The following is a 22253-nucleotide window of genomic DNA, read 5'->3' as shown; positions in this document are numbered from 1 at the left end:
CCACCTAGGGGCTGTATTGCAATCCATTGTTGGTAACATTTGAATTAGGTCAAAGTTTATGATAAATCTTTTATACAAGTACAAAAGATATGTGCATATTTTACTTTTTAAAAATAAAAATAATGTGATGTCACATATCTTGGTCATGACACATCACATCAAATCAGTGAGAAAGTAGCTTCTATACACACTTGTCATTTTATACAAATAAACTAAATTCATTTGCGTGCAAAAGAGAGACAACAGAATTAGCATTATGGAGATCCTTCATTATAGAGTAATATTAACTAATAGGAGCCGTACTTTTGTGAACTTTCTGGGAGATTATTTCGTGTACACTGCCAATATCTGATGATCATCTATTCTTAGGCTCTGGAATCTCTGCTCTGGGTGATATGTTTATCTCTGTTATCATTCCATCCTTATAACCTCAAATTCCACATAAAGAACCAATTTAACTATAGCTCCCTGATAGTTCTGGCATAAATTAGCAGATGGCAACTTGCAACTTCATCTTCATCATCCAACAAAGATTCTGAAGTCACCAATTGCACGGCACCTGACAATTCCTACCACCAGTCCTCCTTTCTTGCAAACAAGGAGAGGAGATGGTGACAATTTCAGTTACAGGTATTCTTGTATTTTTAATTATTTCTGTTGATCATTTTTTAAGCTTACATGAAGACAAAAAAGAGAACTTAAATAATTAAATGTAACATGCCCATGTTGGCATTAATTATTTCACAGGAGACCTTACATTCTGAAATGTACCCACCACCCGTGTGCATTTGGTCTCTCTTAGAAAGTCCTGTGACGATTTAAAAAACCACACACACATTGACCTTCACACCTGGTTTTCTTTTCTTTTTTCTTTTGCTTCCTGAAATTATTAACTGCCCCCTCAAGATTTTTTTTTTATGTTTATGAAAGATGAATTTTGACAAATGCTACTAAAAATATGCAGGTCAACAAATTCCACCTCATTTCTAATTTAACAGCAAAGGATGGACCTTAAGAAAATTTCCAAGATTGGAAAGGTGACCATTAAAATATTATCACAAAACTATAAGAACACCAAGAATGCTGGAAAGATAATGTTTTTTTAATTATAAAAGAATCTAGAGTTGGGGTTTGTTTTTCAGTTTTTAAAAGGGGCATTTACTCTGCAGTTTGATGCTAGAATGTATTTCCAACTTCTCATATAGCCCACTAGAGGAATGTTAGCTGTCTATATTAGCCCGTACATTTAATCAAATGTTTTACAGACAAACAAAAGGCTGCATTTACTTAAGGCAAACTAAACAGTGGAATCTTCTTTAAACAAGGAGCTGTTTACACATGCAGCACTATTTCAATTAAATTACACTGATCCTGGAGAAATGTAGAGTTTAAAAAAGTACACAAAGCTGGTTTCAGTTATGTGGGAGAGGCTCGGTTTAAAAATGATAGCTTATCCTTTTCATTTGGATCGAGGGAAAAAAAATTAAAAGGTTGAGATATATCTGCGGTACCTGTTTGTCTACCTTCAACACAGTTTTAAAACATTTCCTTTAAATGTAAAGCATGTCATAAAAAGAAAAAAAAGATATTTTTATTAAATGATGATGTGATACCCTCCTGTTCCCCTGAAACCCCACAGTGCGACAATCCAATTTATCTATTCTCTATTCTCCCCTTGCATATGAGTTGCAGTCTAAGCACAGCAAATGGAGTTCACTGGTTTGAGGCAGTAAATTTTGAATTCCTCAACAAAGAGGTAGATGAACCGAAAAGGTAACTGAGTACATACTGAGATGCCACATCTCAGTATTGAGTCCCTGCAGTCTTTGGGTCTTTATAGTTATATATTGCAAGATGACTTCCTTTCTCAGGAAAGGGTCAGATATATATGGAAAAGGTTTCCTACTGCCACAGATGGATCACGGGACTCATGTGGGATGAATTCCCTGCTAAGACACGATTGAGTTTTACATGTACATTCTTTCCTAGGAGCCCATTCAGTTATCCAACTGTTCAAAAATATATCCAGCTGCCATATAGATAAGATAAGATAAGGTAGGGTAGGGTAGGATGAGGTGAGGTGAGATGATATAAGATAACCTTTATTGTCATCTTTTTCTGTGAACACACCGGATACCTTAAAAAATAAATGAAATTCTGATGCCCGCTCTCAAAAGAAAATAAGCTGAAATGTTGAAAGTCCACCCAAGCTAACAGCACTATCCGGGACAGAACGCTTTAACCAAATTTCTGTTGAAATGATGACACAGCAGTTTCTCACCTGGCAGTTTGTTATTAATTCTAGCTTTATGTACGCCATTTTAGGTTCTAAGGAACATAAATTAGCAAACAAAATAGATGGTAGTGACATTCTATATGGATTAGCCTTTAGCCTAGTTGTTAGCCTCCATGTTTGCCTCATTTCCTCTTTCTATCACATCGCCTCCACCTCAGAAGACATTCGGCACAGGAGGAAGACTTCTCTGCTGCAAAGGCTGCCGTTTCCTGCTGCCTCTGCCACCCAAAATACCAAGCCGTTTCAGAGATTGCAGCCGATCACATAACCTCTGTGCAACCCACCAACACTTCTGCTGCTGGCACTTCAAAGAAGCAGTTCAAAGGAATTCAGAATCTCCAGGACAGCTTTATCAATAGTTCCTCTCTTGCTAAATATCACCAAATCCAATATTTGGAGCAGGGGTGGGCTTCAAAAATTTTAGCAAGGGGTTCTCTGCCCAGTTGCTGGGTGGGCGTGACCATGGTGGGCGTGGCCTAGTTGGCCTCCTGCACCACAGCAGGGGGGGGCATTTTTGCCCTCCCTGGGTTCCAGAGGCTTTCTTCGAGCCTCCGGGAGGGCAAAAACGGCTTCCCGTTTTTCGCCCTCCCTGAGCCTCCATGCCCGCCTTGCTCTTACCTGCATCCAAAATGACTCCTGGGAAAGGCGGGATGGGCGGAGCCATCCAGGAGTTGGATGTGGGGGTTCTCCAAACTGCACAGAATCTTAACTAGAGATATCTTAACTAGAGGTTCTCCCAAACTCCTACGAACCCCCAGCATCCCACCCTGATTGAGGGTCATTTGGTATACAATTCAGTTTTCTGATCACAATTCCCAAAGAAGACCTCAAACTGGGTGTCATTTTCAACTCCAAAACCAGTGGTGAAATGTAAAATTTGTTACTACTGGTTCTGTGGGCGTGGCTTGGTGGTGGTGGGTAATTTGACTGGGTGGGCGTGGCCAACTTTTTTTTTAACTTTTAAAAGTATTTTTTCTACAACCTCTTCGGTCGAAGAGGTTGTAAAAAAATGCTTTTAAAAGGCTCCTCTGACGATCCCAGCTGAGTTGCCTGATCATCAGAGGCTTTTCTTTTCTTTTAAAAGCATTTTTTTTGCCTTTAAAAGAAAAAAATCTCTGACAATCAGGCAACTCAGCTAGGATCGTCAGAGGAGCCCTTTAAAAGCATTTTTTTACAACCTCTTCGGTCGAAGAGGTTGTAAAAAAATGCTTTTAAAAGGTTCTGATGATCCCAGCCAAGCTGCGCGATCATCAGAAGCTTTTTTTTTTACTTTTAAAGGCATTTTTTCGGCCAAAGAAAAAATTCTTTTAAAAGTAAAAAAGAAAAAAATACCTCTGATGATCCCGCGGCTCAGCTGGCATGGGGAGGGGCAGGGATTTTTGTTACCAGTTCTCCGAACCACCCTCCACCATCACTACCAGATCGGGAGATCCGTGTCCGAACCGGGAGCATTTCACCCCTGTCCAAAACCCCCAATAGTCTTGACAGCCGAAGCAGCCACAGGTGCCCCAATTTTAGAATGACTTTTATTTCAGGATATTCAGGCTTACAGACTGTCCAACAGATATTCTACATGTTTTGGAAATAACATTCTAGCCATACTTCCAATAGACCATGTGTTCTTCTATTTTTTCTTCTCCTAAATTACTCTTTTATGTTCCTTTCAGTGTTTACTCCTGTTGTTAGCTATTATCCCGTTTATTACCTATTTAGGTACATATAGAGATATCCTTAATGACAAAAAAAAAGAGAGCATGTGATGAGGAATGTAGCTCATTTACTACTGCAGTTTTTGTACTGTTGTCAGTTAAGCAGATTTAGGGACAAAGAAATAGGAAGTTGAGTAAGCAATTCTGCATTCCACTAAGTTACTAAGATTTGTATTAGGGTCCTCTGGTGTCCCCAACGCTAGGCAGAAACTGACAGCAGATTACTCATATTGAATCAAGAACAGCAAAGATATTAGCGTTATGTGCCACACTGTGCCTAAAACTGAGTAAAATTAATCCTCTTTTATGCTTCCCCACCCATCGTATTTATTCTTTGCATCTTTATCCTGATGTGTAATCCAGGAGAGGGACATTTTTATTTTTATTTTATTTTTTTATTTTTTATTTATTTATTTGTCATAACAGTATATGTAAGCATAAGCATGAAATAACTATACGATATATAAGCATATATATATAAGCATAAGTATAAAAAAAAACTATACGAATTGGATACAATCAAAGTGGACATTGGGACAGGAACGGTAGGCACGTTGGTGCTCTTATGCACGCCCCTTACAGACCTCTTAGGAATGGAGTGAGGTCAATAGTAGATAGTCTTTGGTTAAAGCTTTGGGGATTTTGGGAAGAGACCATAGAGTCAGGTAATGCATTCCAGGCATTAACAGCTCTGTTACTGAAGTCATATTTTCTGCAGTCAAGATTGGAGCTGTTCACATGAAGCTTAAATCTATTGTGTGCTCGTGTAATATTGCGACTGAAGCTGAAGTAGTCTTCAACAGGAAGGACATTGTAACAGATTATTCTATGAGTTAAAATCAGGTCATATCAAAGTTGGCGATTTTTACCCAAAAACAAACAAACAAACCAGCCATTTTTACCCAAATGGCTGGGTTTTTCCATTTGTTGCTTGAAAATCTACTCTCATTTTTCATTCATTAACTAAGTGCAGAATGTACAAATACTTGACACTTCAACAGAAGTGGAAATTGCAACAAATACTCAATGGGGCGAATTGAGTCATTTTCATATGAACTGTATTCCAGAAGCAAATAATCTAAGATCTTTCTTTTGGAATTACTAGTTCTGATTAAGCAGTGACCATGATAACAGGGTTAAATAGTGTTTATGTGTTTAAAAAAATCCCATTCATTATGATTCCAGGTAAGGAGGAGTATTCACTCTCTTAGTAAAATGTTCTCTTTGCTTTCTTCCCTTTTGTTCTATAGTTTCCATGTTTAACTTACCTTTTGTAAGATTAGAGGAACAAAACAGTGGCCCTGTACACAGGCAGAATCTACTGTACAAACCATTCTTCAACCACAAGAATGGAGAAGAGCAATAAAAACCTCCAAAGGGAGGCAAACACTCATGTGGCAAACACTTCAAGAAACATTAGTTCTAGTTGGACTTTTTCTTCAATAGTGCCATTGATCTGTTCTTCAATAATGCCATTGATCTGTTCTTCAATAGTGCTCCTAATTTGGAATACATGGCAGAAAGATCACAGTGCAGAAAAATGAGGGAAGGAGAAATGAACCAAAACTAAACCAAGACTTTGTGATGGTGGTCCAAATGGTATTTTTGTATTGATAAAAAAAGTTGATGCAATCACTCTGTGTGTAATGGTAATGACAATGCCAACTGTTAGTCACCCCAAATCAACATGCTGAAAGGGATAGCCATATAAATTTAATAATAACAATAAACGCATACAAAGCCAGAATTGAGAAGATAGCCACAGACCTCAAATTCTGTCTCTTTTTTTTTTTTTATTCAAAAAGTTTTACAAAATTTTTCCCCCCTTTCCCCCCCTCCTCTCCCCTCCCTTCACAACCCCCCTCCCCCCCCCCGACTTCCCGGAACGGGCACAAGGTATAGTTAAAAATAAAACAAACATATGCTAAAAAATTTTCGTCCCAACTTAATTATACTCCTACAATCATCAATTCCTAACTTCAAATTCTGTCTCTGTAAAGAAGCTGAAGAAACATTGGACCACCTAGTTATCTACTTGAAGAAGATTGCACAGACTGACTATAAAGAATTGCACAACGAAGTAGCAATGGTACATTGGAATAGCTGCAAGAATTATTATCTGCTTACAAGCAAGAAGTAGTAGGACCACAAAATAGACAAAGTAATAGAAAATGAAGAAGCTAAAGTGCTCTTGGACTTTAGAATTCAAGCAAGCACCTGCCAATAATACCTCATATTTAACAATTGTCAATAAGAAAGACAAAGGAAAAAAAACTTGGATGGTAGACATGACAGTACCTGGAGAAAGCAGAATAGAAGGGAAAGAACTGGAGAAAATTCCAAAATACAAAGACCTGCAAGTAGAAGTAGAATGATTTTGGCAAAAACAAGCAAACGTAGCACCAATAGTAATAGTTGCCTTGGGTGCAACCATAAAACATCTGAAACACCACTTGAACACCATTGGCATTGACAAAATCGCCACCAGTCAACTGCAAAAGACAGTTTTACTTGGAACAGCTTACATTTTGTGACACCCTGAAACAAGAATATCTGCCTATCCCAGGTCCTTGGGAAGGACTCCACAGTTGATAAAGATGTCAAATCCAGTCTAAACATCTGGCTGAGTGACCAACCATTACAATGACAAAAAGCCACACTTCTTGTATTCACACATATACTATGCTATCTTGTGACATCCTAGGTTCTTGGGAAAAACTCTATGTGTATGAAAGCCAACATCAGTTATGCTGCTGTTATGCCACATTTTTAATAGTAAATAAACTCTGGGCAGGCACAATATAAGCATTCCATTTGTGAAAGCAGAATTTTTATTTGACATAGAAAAGGCTCAATTCTTTAATACTTGCTGCTAATTCTTAGTTTTTACTATTTTCAGGGTGGATTAATTAATTCAAAGAAATTCAAATTCTGAATTTTAATCACGATTTATTTTAAGTTTTGATAAAGCTTTTAAATTCATTTTGGGTGAAAAGTGGCACAGTTTAGGAAAATGAAATGAAATGAACTTTCCTACTGCAGTTTTATTTTTATTATGGAAGATGGTTTAAGAAAGTTCAACCTAACCATTAAACCCCACTAGCAGCTTCAGCTGAAACAGATGATATGTTCAGGAAATACTTATTCCTGCATATTTTTAAAGCATAGGAACAAAGAATGAAATATAGTTTTCCACGAGAGAATTGCCTTTCATTGATTCTATCAGTAGGAAGCTATATAAAATATAATTAAGAAAGTATAGCAATTTAAATTTTATTACATAAATGAGTATATTTTGAAAATACACATTATTTGTCATAGGGCCTAGTTCTTGTCTGTAATTGACGTTCTTTGAGTGATCATCTGTGAATTTGCATACAAATTATGTGCTACTGCAGGGCCCATTCCAAATCTTTTGCTAGTTACATATTTCCTATCAGGAACCAAGTCCTGTAGACCTATTAAGCATATCTACAAACAGCTTCGGAGTAAACCCCTGACTCTGAAAATAACATAGCAGAATACATAAGGAACCTATAGGTCACATGATTTCGTGCACATTAAGAGGGTAGGCTGTGTGAATTCACAGATGAACCAGTTCTGCATCATAATCTCTATAATTCATCATAATCTCTATGACCCAGTCAGCTAATTATCTGAAGATGCATCTTCAGTCATAAGATAACCAGGAAAGAATTGCTTTTCCAAAAATTGTTAGTGGGAGAGTAAGTCCAATTGTAGTTTTAAGTGAAAAGAGAGTTCAAGTGTCTGTGATAGCTCAATAGAGGGTTTACATGAAAAAGAAACTGCAAATGTTGCCCTTTTCTAGAATGTGCATAGATTTAAAGAAAATTCTGTTGCCCTGCCATTTCATAATAAAACTTGATTGCTGTTATTGCCATTTAATCAAATGTTGGGGAGAGAGACCCAATCCTTTAGACAGATATTGGAAGATCAAAAATAGGTACTGGACCCATTGAGATGAAGCTGTAGCAGAAAAGGACTATTTGGACATCATGAGGATGAAGTAATTTCTCAACTAATTGAGAAAGGTACAATGGTACCTACAAAACAATGGTAATAGGAGGAGGAAGGTGTGTTGCTTATGTGTTGGGTTATTTGTAGAAATAATAAAGGTGGGATACAAACAAACAAACAATATAATGTTTTGACCCAAGCATAGATATCAATTCTGGAATAAAAGAAGTATTTGAATGAAGTACTATTTTATTTCTATAAAAAAATAGTGAAGGGAGAATTACAAAAGGAACATACTCCTCTTTAAATAAACCAACATTACTGTGATTCAAAATGCCATCCTCCAGGACAATTGATGAAAAGGAATGATAGCCATTGACTCAAAAGGTTTTACCATGTTTACAGGTTTGACCCTGTGGCTCCCGAGGACATGGACAGGTTGTTGGATAGGCTGAATGCCACCACGTGTTTACTGGACCCGTGCCCCTCCTGGCTGGTGCTGGCCACTCAGGAGGTGACACGAGGCTGGCTCCAGGCGATTACGAGTGCCTCCTTGTTGGAGGGAGTCTTTCCGGCCACCTTGAAAGAGGCGGTGGTGAGGCCCCTCCTCAAGAAGCCCTCCCTGGACCCGGCTGTCTTAGGTAATTATCGTCCGGTCTCCAACCTTCGCTTCGCAGCGAAGGTTGTAGAGAGTATGGTGGCATATCAGTTTCCCCTGCACCTGGAGGAAACTGTCTATTTAGACCCGTTCCAGTCCGGTTTCCGGCCCGGCTACAGCACGGAGACGGCTTTGGTCGCGTTGGTGGATGATCTCTGGAGGGCCAGGGATAGGGGTTGTTCCTCTGTCCTGGTCCTATTAGACCTCTCAGCGGCTTTTGATACCATCGACCATGGTATCCTGCTGCCGCGGGTGGAGGGATTGGGAGTGGGAGGCACCGTTTATCGGTGGTTCTCCTCCTATCTCTCCGACCGGTCGCAGACGGTGTTGACGGGGGCAGAGGTCGGCCCCGAGGCGCCTCACTTGTGGGGTGCCGCAGGGGTCGATTCTCTCGCCCCTTCTGTTCAACATCTATATGAAGCCGCTGGGTGAGATCATCAGTGGCTTCGGTGTGAGGTACCAGCTGTACGCTGATGACACCCAGCTGTACTTCTCCACACCGGGCCACCCCAATGAAGCTATCGAAGTGCTGTCCCGGTGTTTGGAAGCCGTACGGGTCTGGATGGGGAGAAACAGGCTCAAGCTCAATCCTTCCAAGACAGAGTGGCTGTGGATGCCGGCATCCCGGTACAGTCAGCTGAGTCCTCGGCTGACTGTTGGGGGCGAGTCACTGGAGAGGATGCGCAATCTGGGCGTTCTCCTGGATGAACGGCTGTCTTTTGAAGATCATTTGACGGCCGTCTCCAGGAGAGCTTTCCACCAGGTTCGCCTGGTGCGCCAGTTGCGCCCCGTTCTAGACCGGGATGCCTTATGCACGGTCACTCACGCCCTCGTGACGTCTCGCCTGGATTATTGCAATGCTCTCTACATGGGGCTCCCCTTGAGGGGCATCCGGAGGCTCCAGTTAGTCCAGAATGCAGCTGCGCGGGTGATAGAGGGAGCCCCTCGTGGCTCCCGTGTTACACCTATCCTGCGCAGACTGCACTGGCTACCTGTGGCCTTCCGGGTGCGCTTCAAGGTGCTGGTGACAATCTTTAAAGCGCTCCATGGCATAGGGCTGGGCTATTTACGGGACCGCCTACTGCTACCAAATACCTCTCACCGACCCGTGCGCTCTCACAGAGAGGGACTCCTCAGGGTGCCGTCAGCTAGGCAGTGCCGTCTGGCGACACCCAGGGGAAGGGCCTTCTCTGTGGGGGCTCCCACCCTCTGGAACGAACTCCCTCCAGGACTTCGTCAACTTCCGGACCTCCGAACCTTTCGTCGCGAGCTTAAAACACACTTATTTATCTGCGCGGGACTGGATTAGATTTTAAAGTTATGGGTTTTAAGGGTTTTTTATTATTTATACTATTTTAAATTTGGGCAATAGAATAAGTTTTTTAATTGTTGTTTTTTAATCTGTATTTATATGTATTTTAACTGCCTGTGAACCGCCCTGAGTCCTTAGGGAGATAGGGCGGTATATAAATTTGAAAAAATAAATAAATAAATAAATAAATAAATACCATCAACTTCTAGGCATGGACTAATGGATTCACTAGCAGATACAGGCAAGCAAGGCTTTTCATGAAGCGCTTTTCCAGTTAATTAGAAAAAAAGAGGATACAATCCTAAAGGAGAAAAAGAAAAGATGACTACAAGATGTACTCTTATGGAAGACAGCCCCAAGTGTAAAAGGAATGCCAAAATATGATGAACTGGATTATTGCAAATGATGATTATTTCTGCAACAATTTTCATTATGTTAATAATTCCCAAAAGATTTTCTACTTAGAGAATAGGACGCTATTATGGATAGTTTCTGAGAAACCCAGAGGACCTCTTCTGTCTTGATTTTGAGCTGAGATGGAAAAAATCCTCCAAACTGTAAGATGTTGTGAATCAAAAATTGAGGTTTACAACTGCTCCTGCTTATTGATAGTTCAGGAGACAGTGACCAAGATGCAGCATAGGACGAAAATTTAATTGTCAAAACAAGAATTCAGTTGGTCAAAATCCTGTAATATTTTCAAGATTCTGATCAGAAAGAGATCATTGGAAAAGAATATGGAAGCAATTTCTTCCAAGAGAACAGAAAGGTGCAACCTTAGAGACAAGGTATTTATTCTGACTTTTCTGCCTAAACTTTGGGATTGCCCCGAGTTGAAAAAATACTGATCCTGAGTGGCTCAAATGATCAACAAGGATGCTGCCATTCTCACGCACATTGATAGGAATAATATACAATGCAAGATTATCAGTGCCATATCTGCCATGTAAGAAGTAAAAGTAGGACGGGCCTTGTTCCACTTGTTTGTTTTTATTTGCATTCATAGCATTACTTGATACCATTTGTGCTGAAGTAAGCCTAAAAAAACTCAACTTGTTTCCAAATTGTTAAAGACATTGAACTCACATTCAAACATTGATGTACTGCAAAGTCTCTAGCATGATCTATGTATTTTAGATGCAAAAAGATTAGAGATGAGCTTCCAGCTCTAAGATATATGGTCAGTGTTGAGAACATCAAGGAAGGACACATGAAAGTTACACATTTGGTGAGATACTCTAACCAGCTACCACTGCATGGACTTTTTGATGGAAGGAAGGGAATGAGAAGAAGATGTTGGACATGCTAAGCAAAGAGGACAGTATAAAAGTACCACATTTTGAGCAAATCCAAACATAGGTGAAATAAATGTCTGAAGTCATGACTGTCATGCGGCTCAATAGCTGTTTGCTACGAATATCTTGCATTCAGGAGACTATAGCTTGTATAACTGTTTCCCTGATAGCAGAGTTAATCTATGAGAGGAGAAGGGATGATTTTTAAAGTTTTTTTTTATAGGTAAATCCAGATTCTATAAAAGAAGCAACATATGAAAAGCATGCTGAGAAAGCTTATACAATTAGGAGTGAGTTACCAACTGAGAGTTATGGCATCCTAGGGCACCACAGCAAACTCATAGGAAGACCATGGGATATTTTAAAGTTTGAGTGAAACATAGCGGTATTCAAAATTTGTCAGTCACCATGCAAACTACTAGTTCAAGATTGCTATAGTTTTGGCCTACAGGCCTACACTGTGAAAAAAAATGGAGACACTATGGGTGCTGCGAACTGAGAAAGTTGGAGAACCTCTAAAGTAAAGATTGGCATCAAAATATAGAACCCATGACGATTCTAAAGAGCAAGGAGTTCAATTTTGAATCCAACTAATTAATTAATTAATTAATTAATTAATTTATTAATTTATTTATTTTGTCACAACAATATATATAAGTATCATACAAAAAAGATTATATAGTATATAAACATATATATGAGTAAATATTAGGAGGTATAAGCATATATATATATATATATATATATAGATAGATAGATAGATAGATATAGATATAGATATAGATATATATATGAAGAAGAAAAAGAAAAACAATAGGACAGGAACGGTAGGTACGTTTGTGCTCTTATGCACGCCCCTTATGATCCTCTTAGGAATGGGGTGAGGTCAATAGTAGAAAGTTTTTGGTTAAAGCTTTTGGGATTATGGGAAGAGACCACAAAGTCAGGTAAAGTGTTCCAAGCACTGATGAGTCTGTCACAGAAGTCATATTTTCTGCAATCTAGATTAAAGCAGTTAACATTATGACTGCAAAAGCTACAATAAGGCAGAACTGATTTGCAGTTTGCTCAGTAAAGGCCAGTGCAAACAAAACTTTCCAATTCCAGAGTTCTGAAGGGATAAAGATTCAAGGAGGAAACAGCTCTATCAATTGTTCATTTTGCATGTGGCAATACTCACTAAATTATGCACTAAATTCTAAAGATGGTAATTAATTGTATGAAATGTTTTACAAAACAACATCATATAATTGTCCAAAAATGATTCTGTAAAGAACAAAAATATGACTTTATAAGTTTATTTATTTATTTATTTATTTATTATTTATTTATTTATTTATTTATTTTTTCAAATTTATATACCGCCCTATCTCCCTAAGGACTCAGGGCGGTTCACAGGCAGTTAAAATACATATAAGTACAGATTAAAAACAACAATTAAAAAACTTAAATTTAAATTTAAAAAGATGCCAAATTTAAATCAACTTCTAAGGCATGCCCTTTTTTTAAAAGTACAAATAAAGCTTTACAATTATTTTATCCAGATAAATTGGCATTCTTTGGAGGGTTAAGGTCCATTTTCTCACAACATTCAATATTATGTAAACACCTTAGAACTGAAAGTATATTTTCAAGAATTCTATTCAATGGCAACAGTTGTTCACAGTAACTTTCTGCTGAACTTTTAGCCCCATAAGGTTAGCATTCAGGAAGCTCAGCTGCTATCTAACAAACTTAATTAATCAAAAAGTCATTTCCGAGCAGTAACTATGAGTAAAAGTGCTTCAAGTATGCTAGCAAGCCTACAAGTTAATCAAAATGCTAATGCAGTACAAATTAAAGTTGTGATTAACATTTCACAGTAGCTGCTTAAGTGAATTGATCACACAAATGGGTTAAGCATTAGTCATTTCCTCCAGCATCAACTGGGAAAAAGGTTTGTCATGAGTTTAGGAGGAAGGAGTAATTGTACTTCAGGAAAACCGTATCATCAAACTGTCAGCAAATATATTACCATGCAACAGTTCTTATGGCTATCTGGAGTGTTCCAAAACAAACATGTAAAAAATCACAAACACTGGAAATGAATTCTCCATTTGAGGGCAGGTGGAAACTATTCAACTAATACTATAAGGGGGCTTAATTTTTTTTCTCTTTATTTATGTACTGCTGTAATCAAAAAAGGTATGCTCAGGTTTATGCTATACTGATAAATATTCATATTTATCTTCCTTTCAAAACAAGTATTAACCCCATCAAATATAAGATGCTTTGTATAAAATGAATGGAGGTGCTGATAGTAGGGGATTTTTTTAAAAAGTTCCATAAAGTTTATCCTGGCTAACTATAACCACGGAGTCCCTAGCATTTCTCAAAACTACATGGATTGACTCCTTCATGTAGTTGAAATATGTGTCATCAAATCAAATTTATTGTGCCCTAAGGCCAGATACAGATGAGTGTCACAAGCACCAACCATCCGGAATCAAATATAGGTAGTTGGTAGTCTTTGCTTACCAACTGCTTGTTTAATGCCCAGCGTTATGACGGCACTGAAAAAAGAGATTTTTGACCAGTCCTTGAAACTATGACGATCCCTGCTGTCACATAATCACAATTCAAGTGTTTGGCAACTGGCATGCATTTACAATGGTCACAGCATCCTATAGTCACATGACTGTGGACCTTTTGTGACCTTCACAGCCAGTTTCATACAAAATTTATTTACATAATAAATAAATAAAAATAAATAAAATAAATAAAAATGAGGACTCCTGTAATATCTCAGCATACTCCTTTGTAACTGTTAATGCCAGTAAAAGACGAAACATCAACACTGCAGAATCCTGACACTTGGGATTGGAATACTGGAAAGGAAGATTTTTCAATAACTGTCATGCCAGGAATGAAGGTGAATATATGTTTTCCCAGGATAATGTTGCAGGATCCAATCTGGGTCGGTCACCAGGACCACAGGTTTTGTCTTCCGAGCTTTCAGACTCGTTCTGCAACTCATCTTCAGGAAAATTCTCTCTAGCAGAGTTCTCTACATAGAATACAAACAGCACAAACTGTGCTAAAGAGAAGTTTTCTGAAGATGGGCTCCAGCATGTTTTAGTTTAGTTTATGAACTAAAAAATCATCTATTCCTCACACAAGGAATGGATCAAAGTCGTGACATTAATCCTACAGAAATGTTGTGCCAGCATCTGGCAAATGGACAGTTTATGCATGGAAACCTATCAACATCCCTGAATTGAAGCCATTCTGTGAGGAGAGAAAGGCTAAAATTCCTTCAAATTGACGTGCAGAACTGATAAACATTATCAAAAATGTTTAATTGCTATTATTGCTGCCAAGGGAGGCATACCATTTATAGAAAGCAAAGATTAATAACTTCTGCTACAAATATATAGCTATGTATCATTTTCTTCAACAAATAAATAAGTATAAAGATTTTGATTCATTTGATTAATTGGGTTTTCATTATCTAATTTTAGAACTTGTGTGGGCAACAGATCATGTTTTAGGTCATATTTATGCAGAAATAATGAACGTTCAAAAGGCTTCAAAAACATATAAGTACCACTATATGCAACTATGATTATGAGACAAGAACCGTTTCTTATTTTGACACAAAAAACAGATATAGCATACAAGGTATGATTACTAGGTACAGAACAAAATATGGCCATAACTCTGTTCTCAAAGCATAGATATACTGCTGAAATGTGCATAACACATACAGGGTAAATACTTTTCAAAAGATTAAAGCTGAATATCATAAGAGTAGCCTTATGTCACAGAAGTACTGACATACTAAATTTTTAGTAATCATGAGAAAAATTGCTTCTATTTTTGTAATCATATTTAATCAGTGTTAGGTGGAACTGTATCTTATCAACTCTGAAGGGAAACAAATACATAATGATCTTGGCTTAAAAATTGATAAAGGCTTATCAAATTCCTATTTAACTTTTGATCTTTCATGCAATTCATATATTGTTCAGAAACAGGCAGAGAGAACCTGCACTGACATAAACAATAGAGTGGCAATGTTAAAAATGTATATACGCTAAAATGATTTTTAAAGATTATGGTGTGTAGTAATTATCTGAGGCCTGTATTTTTTGAGCATATAAACTCGTATGCATAGTCCCAAAATACCATATATCAAGCCGATATATTTTGTTTGAATAAAATAGGCAAGATATATTGTTAATTAAGGCCCATCTGCCTCATATGACTGATGTGATGATGCATGAGATAAGTCCTATGAAATAGAAGGACACTTTGATTCCCACAATGGAAGTTAATGGAGTTAGCAGAGATGGCTAAATTGACTGCTTTGATTAAAGAAAAAAACACATTTACTTTTTTTTCTGCTTGGAAACTTCTGGACTTTGTGCTTGGGGTGGGAAAAAAAAGAAACTTTGATTTTGGAGTTTACCGATTAGAAAGATTTGTTGTTATAGAAATGGCTAGTTTATACTATTACGTAAAAATAAAAAGTTGAGTTTTGATGTTATAATCTTATTCTACTGCACCAAAGGGAGTTTAAAGTCAGCGCCTTTTCTTTCTTTCCCCCCTTTTCCCTCCTCTATTTTCCCTCCTATTTTCTTTTGTATTTTATATTATAAACTAATAAAAAAGAGATAAAGTGTATGAAATATTATGCATTAAAATATGTGACTACATTATAAAGTAATAATATCAACAATTCAGGCACATTTTCAAATCTAGATTCTGACAGCCAAACTAGATCATTAAGCATAAAAAAAATAATTGTACCTGACATATTCTGATTGACTGGTCTAGCACCGTTTTGGTATCAGTGACATAATCTGGACATGGAAGCACGGCACGTTCAAAGTGGGCTTGCAACAGAAGATGACATTTGGTGTGTGAGCTGTCAAAAGAATGTGGGTTGACTTCAATGGGGAGATATTTGGCCAGTTCGCTATTCATTTGATCCTCATTGTGCCTCACTGGGAGGTCTTTGTATTCTTCAGCATCCTGAAAGAGAGAGAGAGACAGAGAGAGAACGTTAGTGTAAAAAAAAAGAGGAAAGAACTGGGATATAGACAACTAGGAGCTTGCTTTAGCAAATTTTACCCAAGCCCCTAATAAAACCACTTATGAGAAATACGGACTTCTGTAGCTATAAAGGGCCACAGTCGGAAGAACAGATTGGAAAAAGTTACCTAAGTGTTCCTAAAGCTTTCAGATTTATTGCTCATCCACGAGCACAAGCAGCACTAGAGAAAGGCTGGATTACATTTACAATATAGTAATGTTTTTTGGCAAAAGTTCAAATGCTTTTCAGAAGAAAATGCTCTCTCACTTGTAAATTTGGCCAACTGCAGATTAATTAAAGTTAACTGTGTGAAAGCTGTGTATGAGAATTAATTGTAACTAGTTTTACATGTGTGCACATGGTTACTGTACAAAAAATATTCCTTTTAATTGACAGATAAAGCCTCAAGACAAAAGGATAAAAAACTTGAATAATAATTTAAAAAAACTCTAGAAATAAAACCTAAGCAACCTCTAAAAATGTCATGGTCTTTGAACAGTTTTTTTTTAAAAGACAGACTGCAGACAACTGCTACCTAATCCTTGATGTGTTTTCCATTCTTTTGTGAAAACTGTGGTCATTTATTTTCTGAACCAAAGGGTCAGTGCCACCTTAAGCCCTATAGAATTCTTCATGTTTGTTTCACTCTTATTTAAGCCACATCCCTTAACAATATTTTAAGGGATATTTACCAAGGAGATTTTTTCTTTTTGGGCTTGGTAGCTCTATCCACGAGACAAACTAAGGGGTGGGATCAGCAGAATGGCTGCAGCTGAGCAGGTATTTCTGGAAAACAGAAAAAGTCTCCTTTCTCCCCCTTAAACAACCTGTTTTATTTACTTCCAAAATACTCCTCTGGTTTCAAAACACTTTGCCTACTTCATTTCCTATGTGTGTGTGATGGATGATTGTAAGTGAAGTTCATTTTCTTATCTACATCATGTAAGTAATTAAAGGAAATTGAGAATGAGCACCGGAGCTTTTATGCATCTGGGAACGAAGCTGAATGCAGGGCACCAAGGTCAGCCGAGTCCATTATATTTTTATGTGACAGGCTGGTCTGCCTGCCCTGTCCCTGTTTGCTTAGCATCGGCAGGACAGGCTACTAACTGCAAATCTGTGCTTCTGATTTGCCCAGCTGTCCTTGAATAAAGACATCTTCCACTGCAAATGTGAAATGGCAGTGATTGACAACTCTATGATGAACTCAGCTTGTAACCCCCTGCTACTGTTTTCAGATTGCAGGAAGACAGACGGAATAAAGAAACATCCTTCATAATCAAATCAAAGTGGCCTTACTGTTCGCTCAGGTTTTTGTTCTATGTTCATTTCCCTTTTTAGCACAAATCTGCCCTGCAAGTTCCACAGACTACACAATGCCAATTTATGAACAACAAAAAGAAGAGCCTGGCAGCACCACTTTAAAAAGACTGTTCAGAATTGGAGAACAGAATTGGGTGCATCAATAAGAACATTAAGAACGCCAAATGAACTGTTACTTCATTTCCCTTAAGTGCCAGTAAGAAACTGAATGAATCTGGAAATTCAACAAGATCTGATGTTATCTGCTGATATATAAGGGATAAAATCATGTAAGATTTGGAAGCTTTCTGATAGAAGCATAGAATTTCTTTACTGGGTTTCCTTTTGGCCAACAGGAAATCATGAGGAAGAAAAGTGAAGCTGCTGAAAAATGAAGTATTTATAGAGTCCCCAACAGTTTTTCGTTGCACTGATACAAATATTTATTCTGATTCCTCTCAACCCTTCTCCCCTTTCTTTTTTTACAAAGTGAAAAAAAAATCATATACCAGGATTTAGTAACCAAACAACAATTTCAAAAATATATGCCATAGCACTTCTTGGAAAGAGAGCTATAACAGGCCATAAAATCTATTCCTTTCTAAATTGCCAAGAAAAAAAATAACATTGGTAGCTAACATCATGCAGCCTTAAAATAGAACTAAGTCTGTCTACATCTCAGTTATCATTCTACATTGAATAGTCAGTGGCCATTCAGACTGAGGGATTTTCACAACTGTTAGCAATTACAAGTTTTTATTTGCATTTAAATCAATTCAGATCTCCCAAAATGATGGAACATCATATTTATTGATTTTAGGGTATCTCAAGATGGTCCTTTTATACTTCTATACAATTCTGTGTCAAATATGAAATTGGAAACACTTTTCATTCATTCATTCATTCACTCACTCACTCACTCACTCACTCACTCACTCACTCACTCATTCACCTTTTTGCCTAAAAATCAGTTCCAAATCCAAAAACTTTTCCTGTGTTATTCAAGTTTTCATTAAAGCCTAAGAAAACATTTATTCTGAGTTTCTCTTGTCTTACCTAGCAGTTCAAAACCAATGTTCCAAACAGCAGAAATAATGAAATAGATTTACTTTGTTCAGGAGATATTGGTACCATAATTATAAAAAAGCTACAACGGATACTTTACTGGTCCTAATAAACACTAAAGGCCCCCCACTACATTCCCTAATTAAAACTAATTTTGAATTACTGCCATCCAAATGTTGATCAGTCACATAACAGTATCAAATGAAAATTCACAAAAACAGATATACGAAAAGGTAAAATCCAAAAGTCTTAAAATACATAGTTTACTACTCGAAGAGGTTGGGAAAATAATATTATTCTATTCAATTAATATCATTTGTAAGCTCTTTTTACTTCATCAATGTTATTTTCTTTTCCAAATTATTTTCAGCATAAAATTACTTTACTCCAATGTAGATTTATATTGTATACCAGTTCCTAGATTTATTAAAAAACAATTATGCTATATTTTAGTAACGTATTTTATAGTGATTTAAGGCTGCAGGCACTAAGTCTTCTATACAATGAGACTAACATCTAGCCAGCCTATATAATATTATGCAGCACAATCACAATCTGGTGCAAAATAACTAAGGACCACGTGCCATTAAAGTCAGTAATACTCCTAAGCAAACATACATTGGACAGAGTTGTGAGATGTGAAATAGCTTGACCAATGCAGGTGACAAAAGAAAGCCTTTTTATGTTAAAACTTAAGTTCAACCATGAGAAATAGCAAAGCCTTTAAAGTTAATGAGTTGTAGACTTCTCAGGCCAAACTGATTAATTTGTAACACTAAGAAACTAAACCAAACCAAACCAAATCAGCCTCTCACATTCCCTGAGTTTGTAAATGCAACTGTCCTCTTTATCAACACTATACTGGGAAGCTTGTTTAATATGGAATTTGAGGCACTAGTAATATATTATGTAAATTTAGCACTGCAGTCTGGCTTTTCTGACAATATTTAAAAGGTGAGGTACATAAATGTATGTGTTCATCAATTATTTTCTTATATATATATATATATTTCTTACTTGCATCATCTTTCATTTCATCATTCCAGCAAGTATTCTTTCTATTAGCATATACCCATACTTCTGTGGTAGTCTGTAACATAATTTTATTTTCACTCTGTCCAAGCAACTTCCCTATCCTCTTACATAATAATCTTTACATTCATTCTATTGAAATCTTAATCTATTTTATAAAACTTTTTGGTCGACAACTTGCACTTTCTTTTCCTGTATTCTATTTTAGTTCAACAGAGTTCAGTGCCTTCTCTCATGTTATTTAACATCTACATGAACTGTTTTTTTTAGAGAATTTATCCATCAGGTTGGAGTGAAGTATACCCAGCTATACATAATTTCTGTAGGAAATAAAGGAGAGGCTTTGAAGTCCTGAACAGGTGTCTGGAGACTGTGACAATTTGAAAGGAGCAAAGCGAGCTCATATTAAATCTTTCCAAGTCAAAACTGTTGTTTGTTCATAAACACAGAATCTTAAGAAAATTAGTCCTGGTAATTGCTCTGGATAGGATAACATTCTCCCAATAATACAAATAGTTATTGACACACTGGGTGCCATACCAAAAAAAAATCTTTGAAGGCACTTAGAAAATCTCTGTATTGACAACATTTCCACCCGTCAATTGCAAATGGCCACACTGCTTGGATCCAGACACATATTGTGTAGATTATTAAAATTTCCTAGGTTCTCTGATTTCCAACAACAATGGGTATGATTTAAAATTTAGGTGTTCTCTTGAATTCTAAGTTGCTACTTGCCAACAATAACGTGCACCTTGATCATGACTCAGCTGGACTATTGTAATACATTGGGGCTGCCTCAGAGATGATCTGGAAGCTACAATGGTTTAAAATTTTGGTAGCAAAGTTACTGGTTATTTTTGTTTTCATTGACAATGTAGAATAGTATCTATTTTAATGTTGCTTCATTGGCTACCAATAAGCTTCCAGACTCAGTTCAAAATGCCTACTTATGACCTTTAAAATCATAAATTGTACAGCACTGATAAATGTTAGCCATTATCTTGTGATAAATGAATCTAGTGGGGTCATCCAGACAGGGTTTCCTGGAGGTCCCTTATTTGAAAGGTTCATAGGAGGTGGACCAAATGGCAGGCCTTCTCTATAGTAGCCCCCTCCCCAACCTCTTTCTGGAGGTTTCTTCAGTGCTAACATTACTCAGTTTTAGGAAACATTAAAAGCACTTCAGGAACTGAAGGCTGTTCCAATCAGCCTTCAGCTGCGGTTGATTATAGATTGCCATTCCAGATTTTGGTACTGTATTATTATTCTGTTCCCCCCCCCCGTCCCCCCCAGTTCTGATCTATTGTTTACATTGTTTCTATTTCGGCTATTTTGTACTTAGTCACCTAGAATCTTTGGGATTGGCGCAGATTATAAATTCTGAACGAGATACAAATAAACAAAAGGTTTTAGGAATACAGAAAATAAAAAGTTTGAATAAGGATTTTGGAAGCACCATGGAAATTGGAATAAACAGGAACAGTAAACAAAGCATAATAAATAATGTTTTACAGTCAAAACTGTTTAGTACTCACGAGCAACACTTAGTATAATGGAAGGAAGTCTATAACAATTAAACCAATCTTTAGATAAAGTCATCTAAATAGCCAGTATTCATATTCCGTACACTGTGAATAAAAATGTGCATATATATTTTCCCCACCTCATGTTTTCCTCACAAGAACACACCTATGAATTTGGCTGAAAGGGAACAACTAGCCCAAATTTTTTACAGCCTACTTTTATGCCTATGGGAGGACTGAAACTCACAGTCTCCTGGCTTCTAGCCAGGAGTTCTAGTTACAGTCTCTTGGTTTCTAGCCAATTTAGTTATTACACAATACTGACTTTGATATTGCATTATGCCTCATTTAATATCATCTCTATATTATGGGGATGATGGAGAAACTGCTATGGGGAGTAAATGTAGAAAGATACACTTCCACCAGTATGAAAGCACATATCTGAATCATCACCCCACAATTTAGTGATGCATTAAAGGCCTCTCTTTTTTTAGTATTTCAACCTGTAACAGTCTGAAGGAAAAGCATCTTAAGGGAAAAAAATCAGAACAATATCAAGTAAATAACTTAAAATGTCTTTAAAAGCACTTACATACCGTATTCTTTGGACTATAAGACACATTGGAGTATAAAACGCACCTTAGTTTTTGGGGAGGAAAATAAGAAAAAAGCTGATTGGCGGGTAGATCGGCCTCCCGGAATACCCCCAATCAGCTGTTTCCAGATGTGAATTTTACCAACAGGTTTGTTGGTTGTAAGCTCTGCACCTTGCTTTTTCAACCTCTGAAACCTCCATTTCAGAGGCTTTTTTTCCTGAAGCTCTGTTTTGGAGGCTTTTTTTCTGAAGCTCCGTTTTGGAGGCTTTTTTTCTGAAGCTTCGTTTCAGAGGCTTTTTTTCTGAAGCTTCGTTTCAGAGGCTTTTTTCAGCCTCTGAAACCTCCTTTGAGAGGCTGGGCGGAGCTACATTCAGAGTATAAGACACACCCAGATTTTCACCGTCTTT

General features: G+C 37.3%; 1 protein-coding gene across 2 annotated transcripts in view; it reads right to left on the bottom strand.

Annotated features, from left to right (window-relative positions):
- ASCC3 (activating signal cointegrator 1 complex subunit 3) overlaps window positions 1–22253 on the bottom strand; it is a 237592-nt gene that overhangs the window by 11379 nt on the left and 203960 nt on the right. For both annotated transcript variants that reach the window (XM_058174769.1, XM_058174761.1), the window contains exon 37: window positions 16040–16264. In XM_058174769.1, coding sequence (XP_058030752.1) covers window positions 16040–16264 — 225 coding nt within the window. The remainder of the gene's footprint in view (window positions 1–16039; window positions 16265–22253) is intronic.

The sequence above is a fragment of the Ahaetulla prasina genome, chromosome 1 (genome assembly GCF_028640845.1).
Source record: "Ahaetulla prasina isolate Xishuangbanna chromosome 1, ASM2864084v1, whole genome shotgun sequence".
Lineage (NCBI taxonomy): Eukaryota > Metazoa > Chordata > Lepidosauria > Squamata > Colubridae > Ahaetulla > Ahaetulla prasina.
The sequence above is the reverse complement of the archived record's forward strand: the minus strand, read 5'-3'. Positions and strand labels throughout refer to the sequence as shown.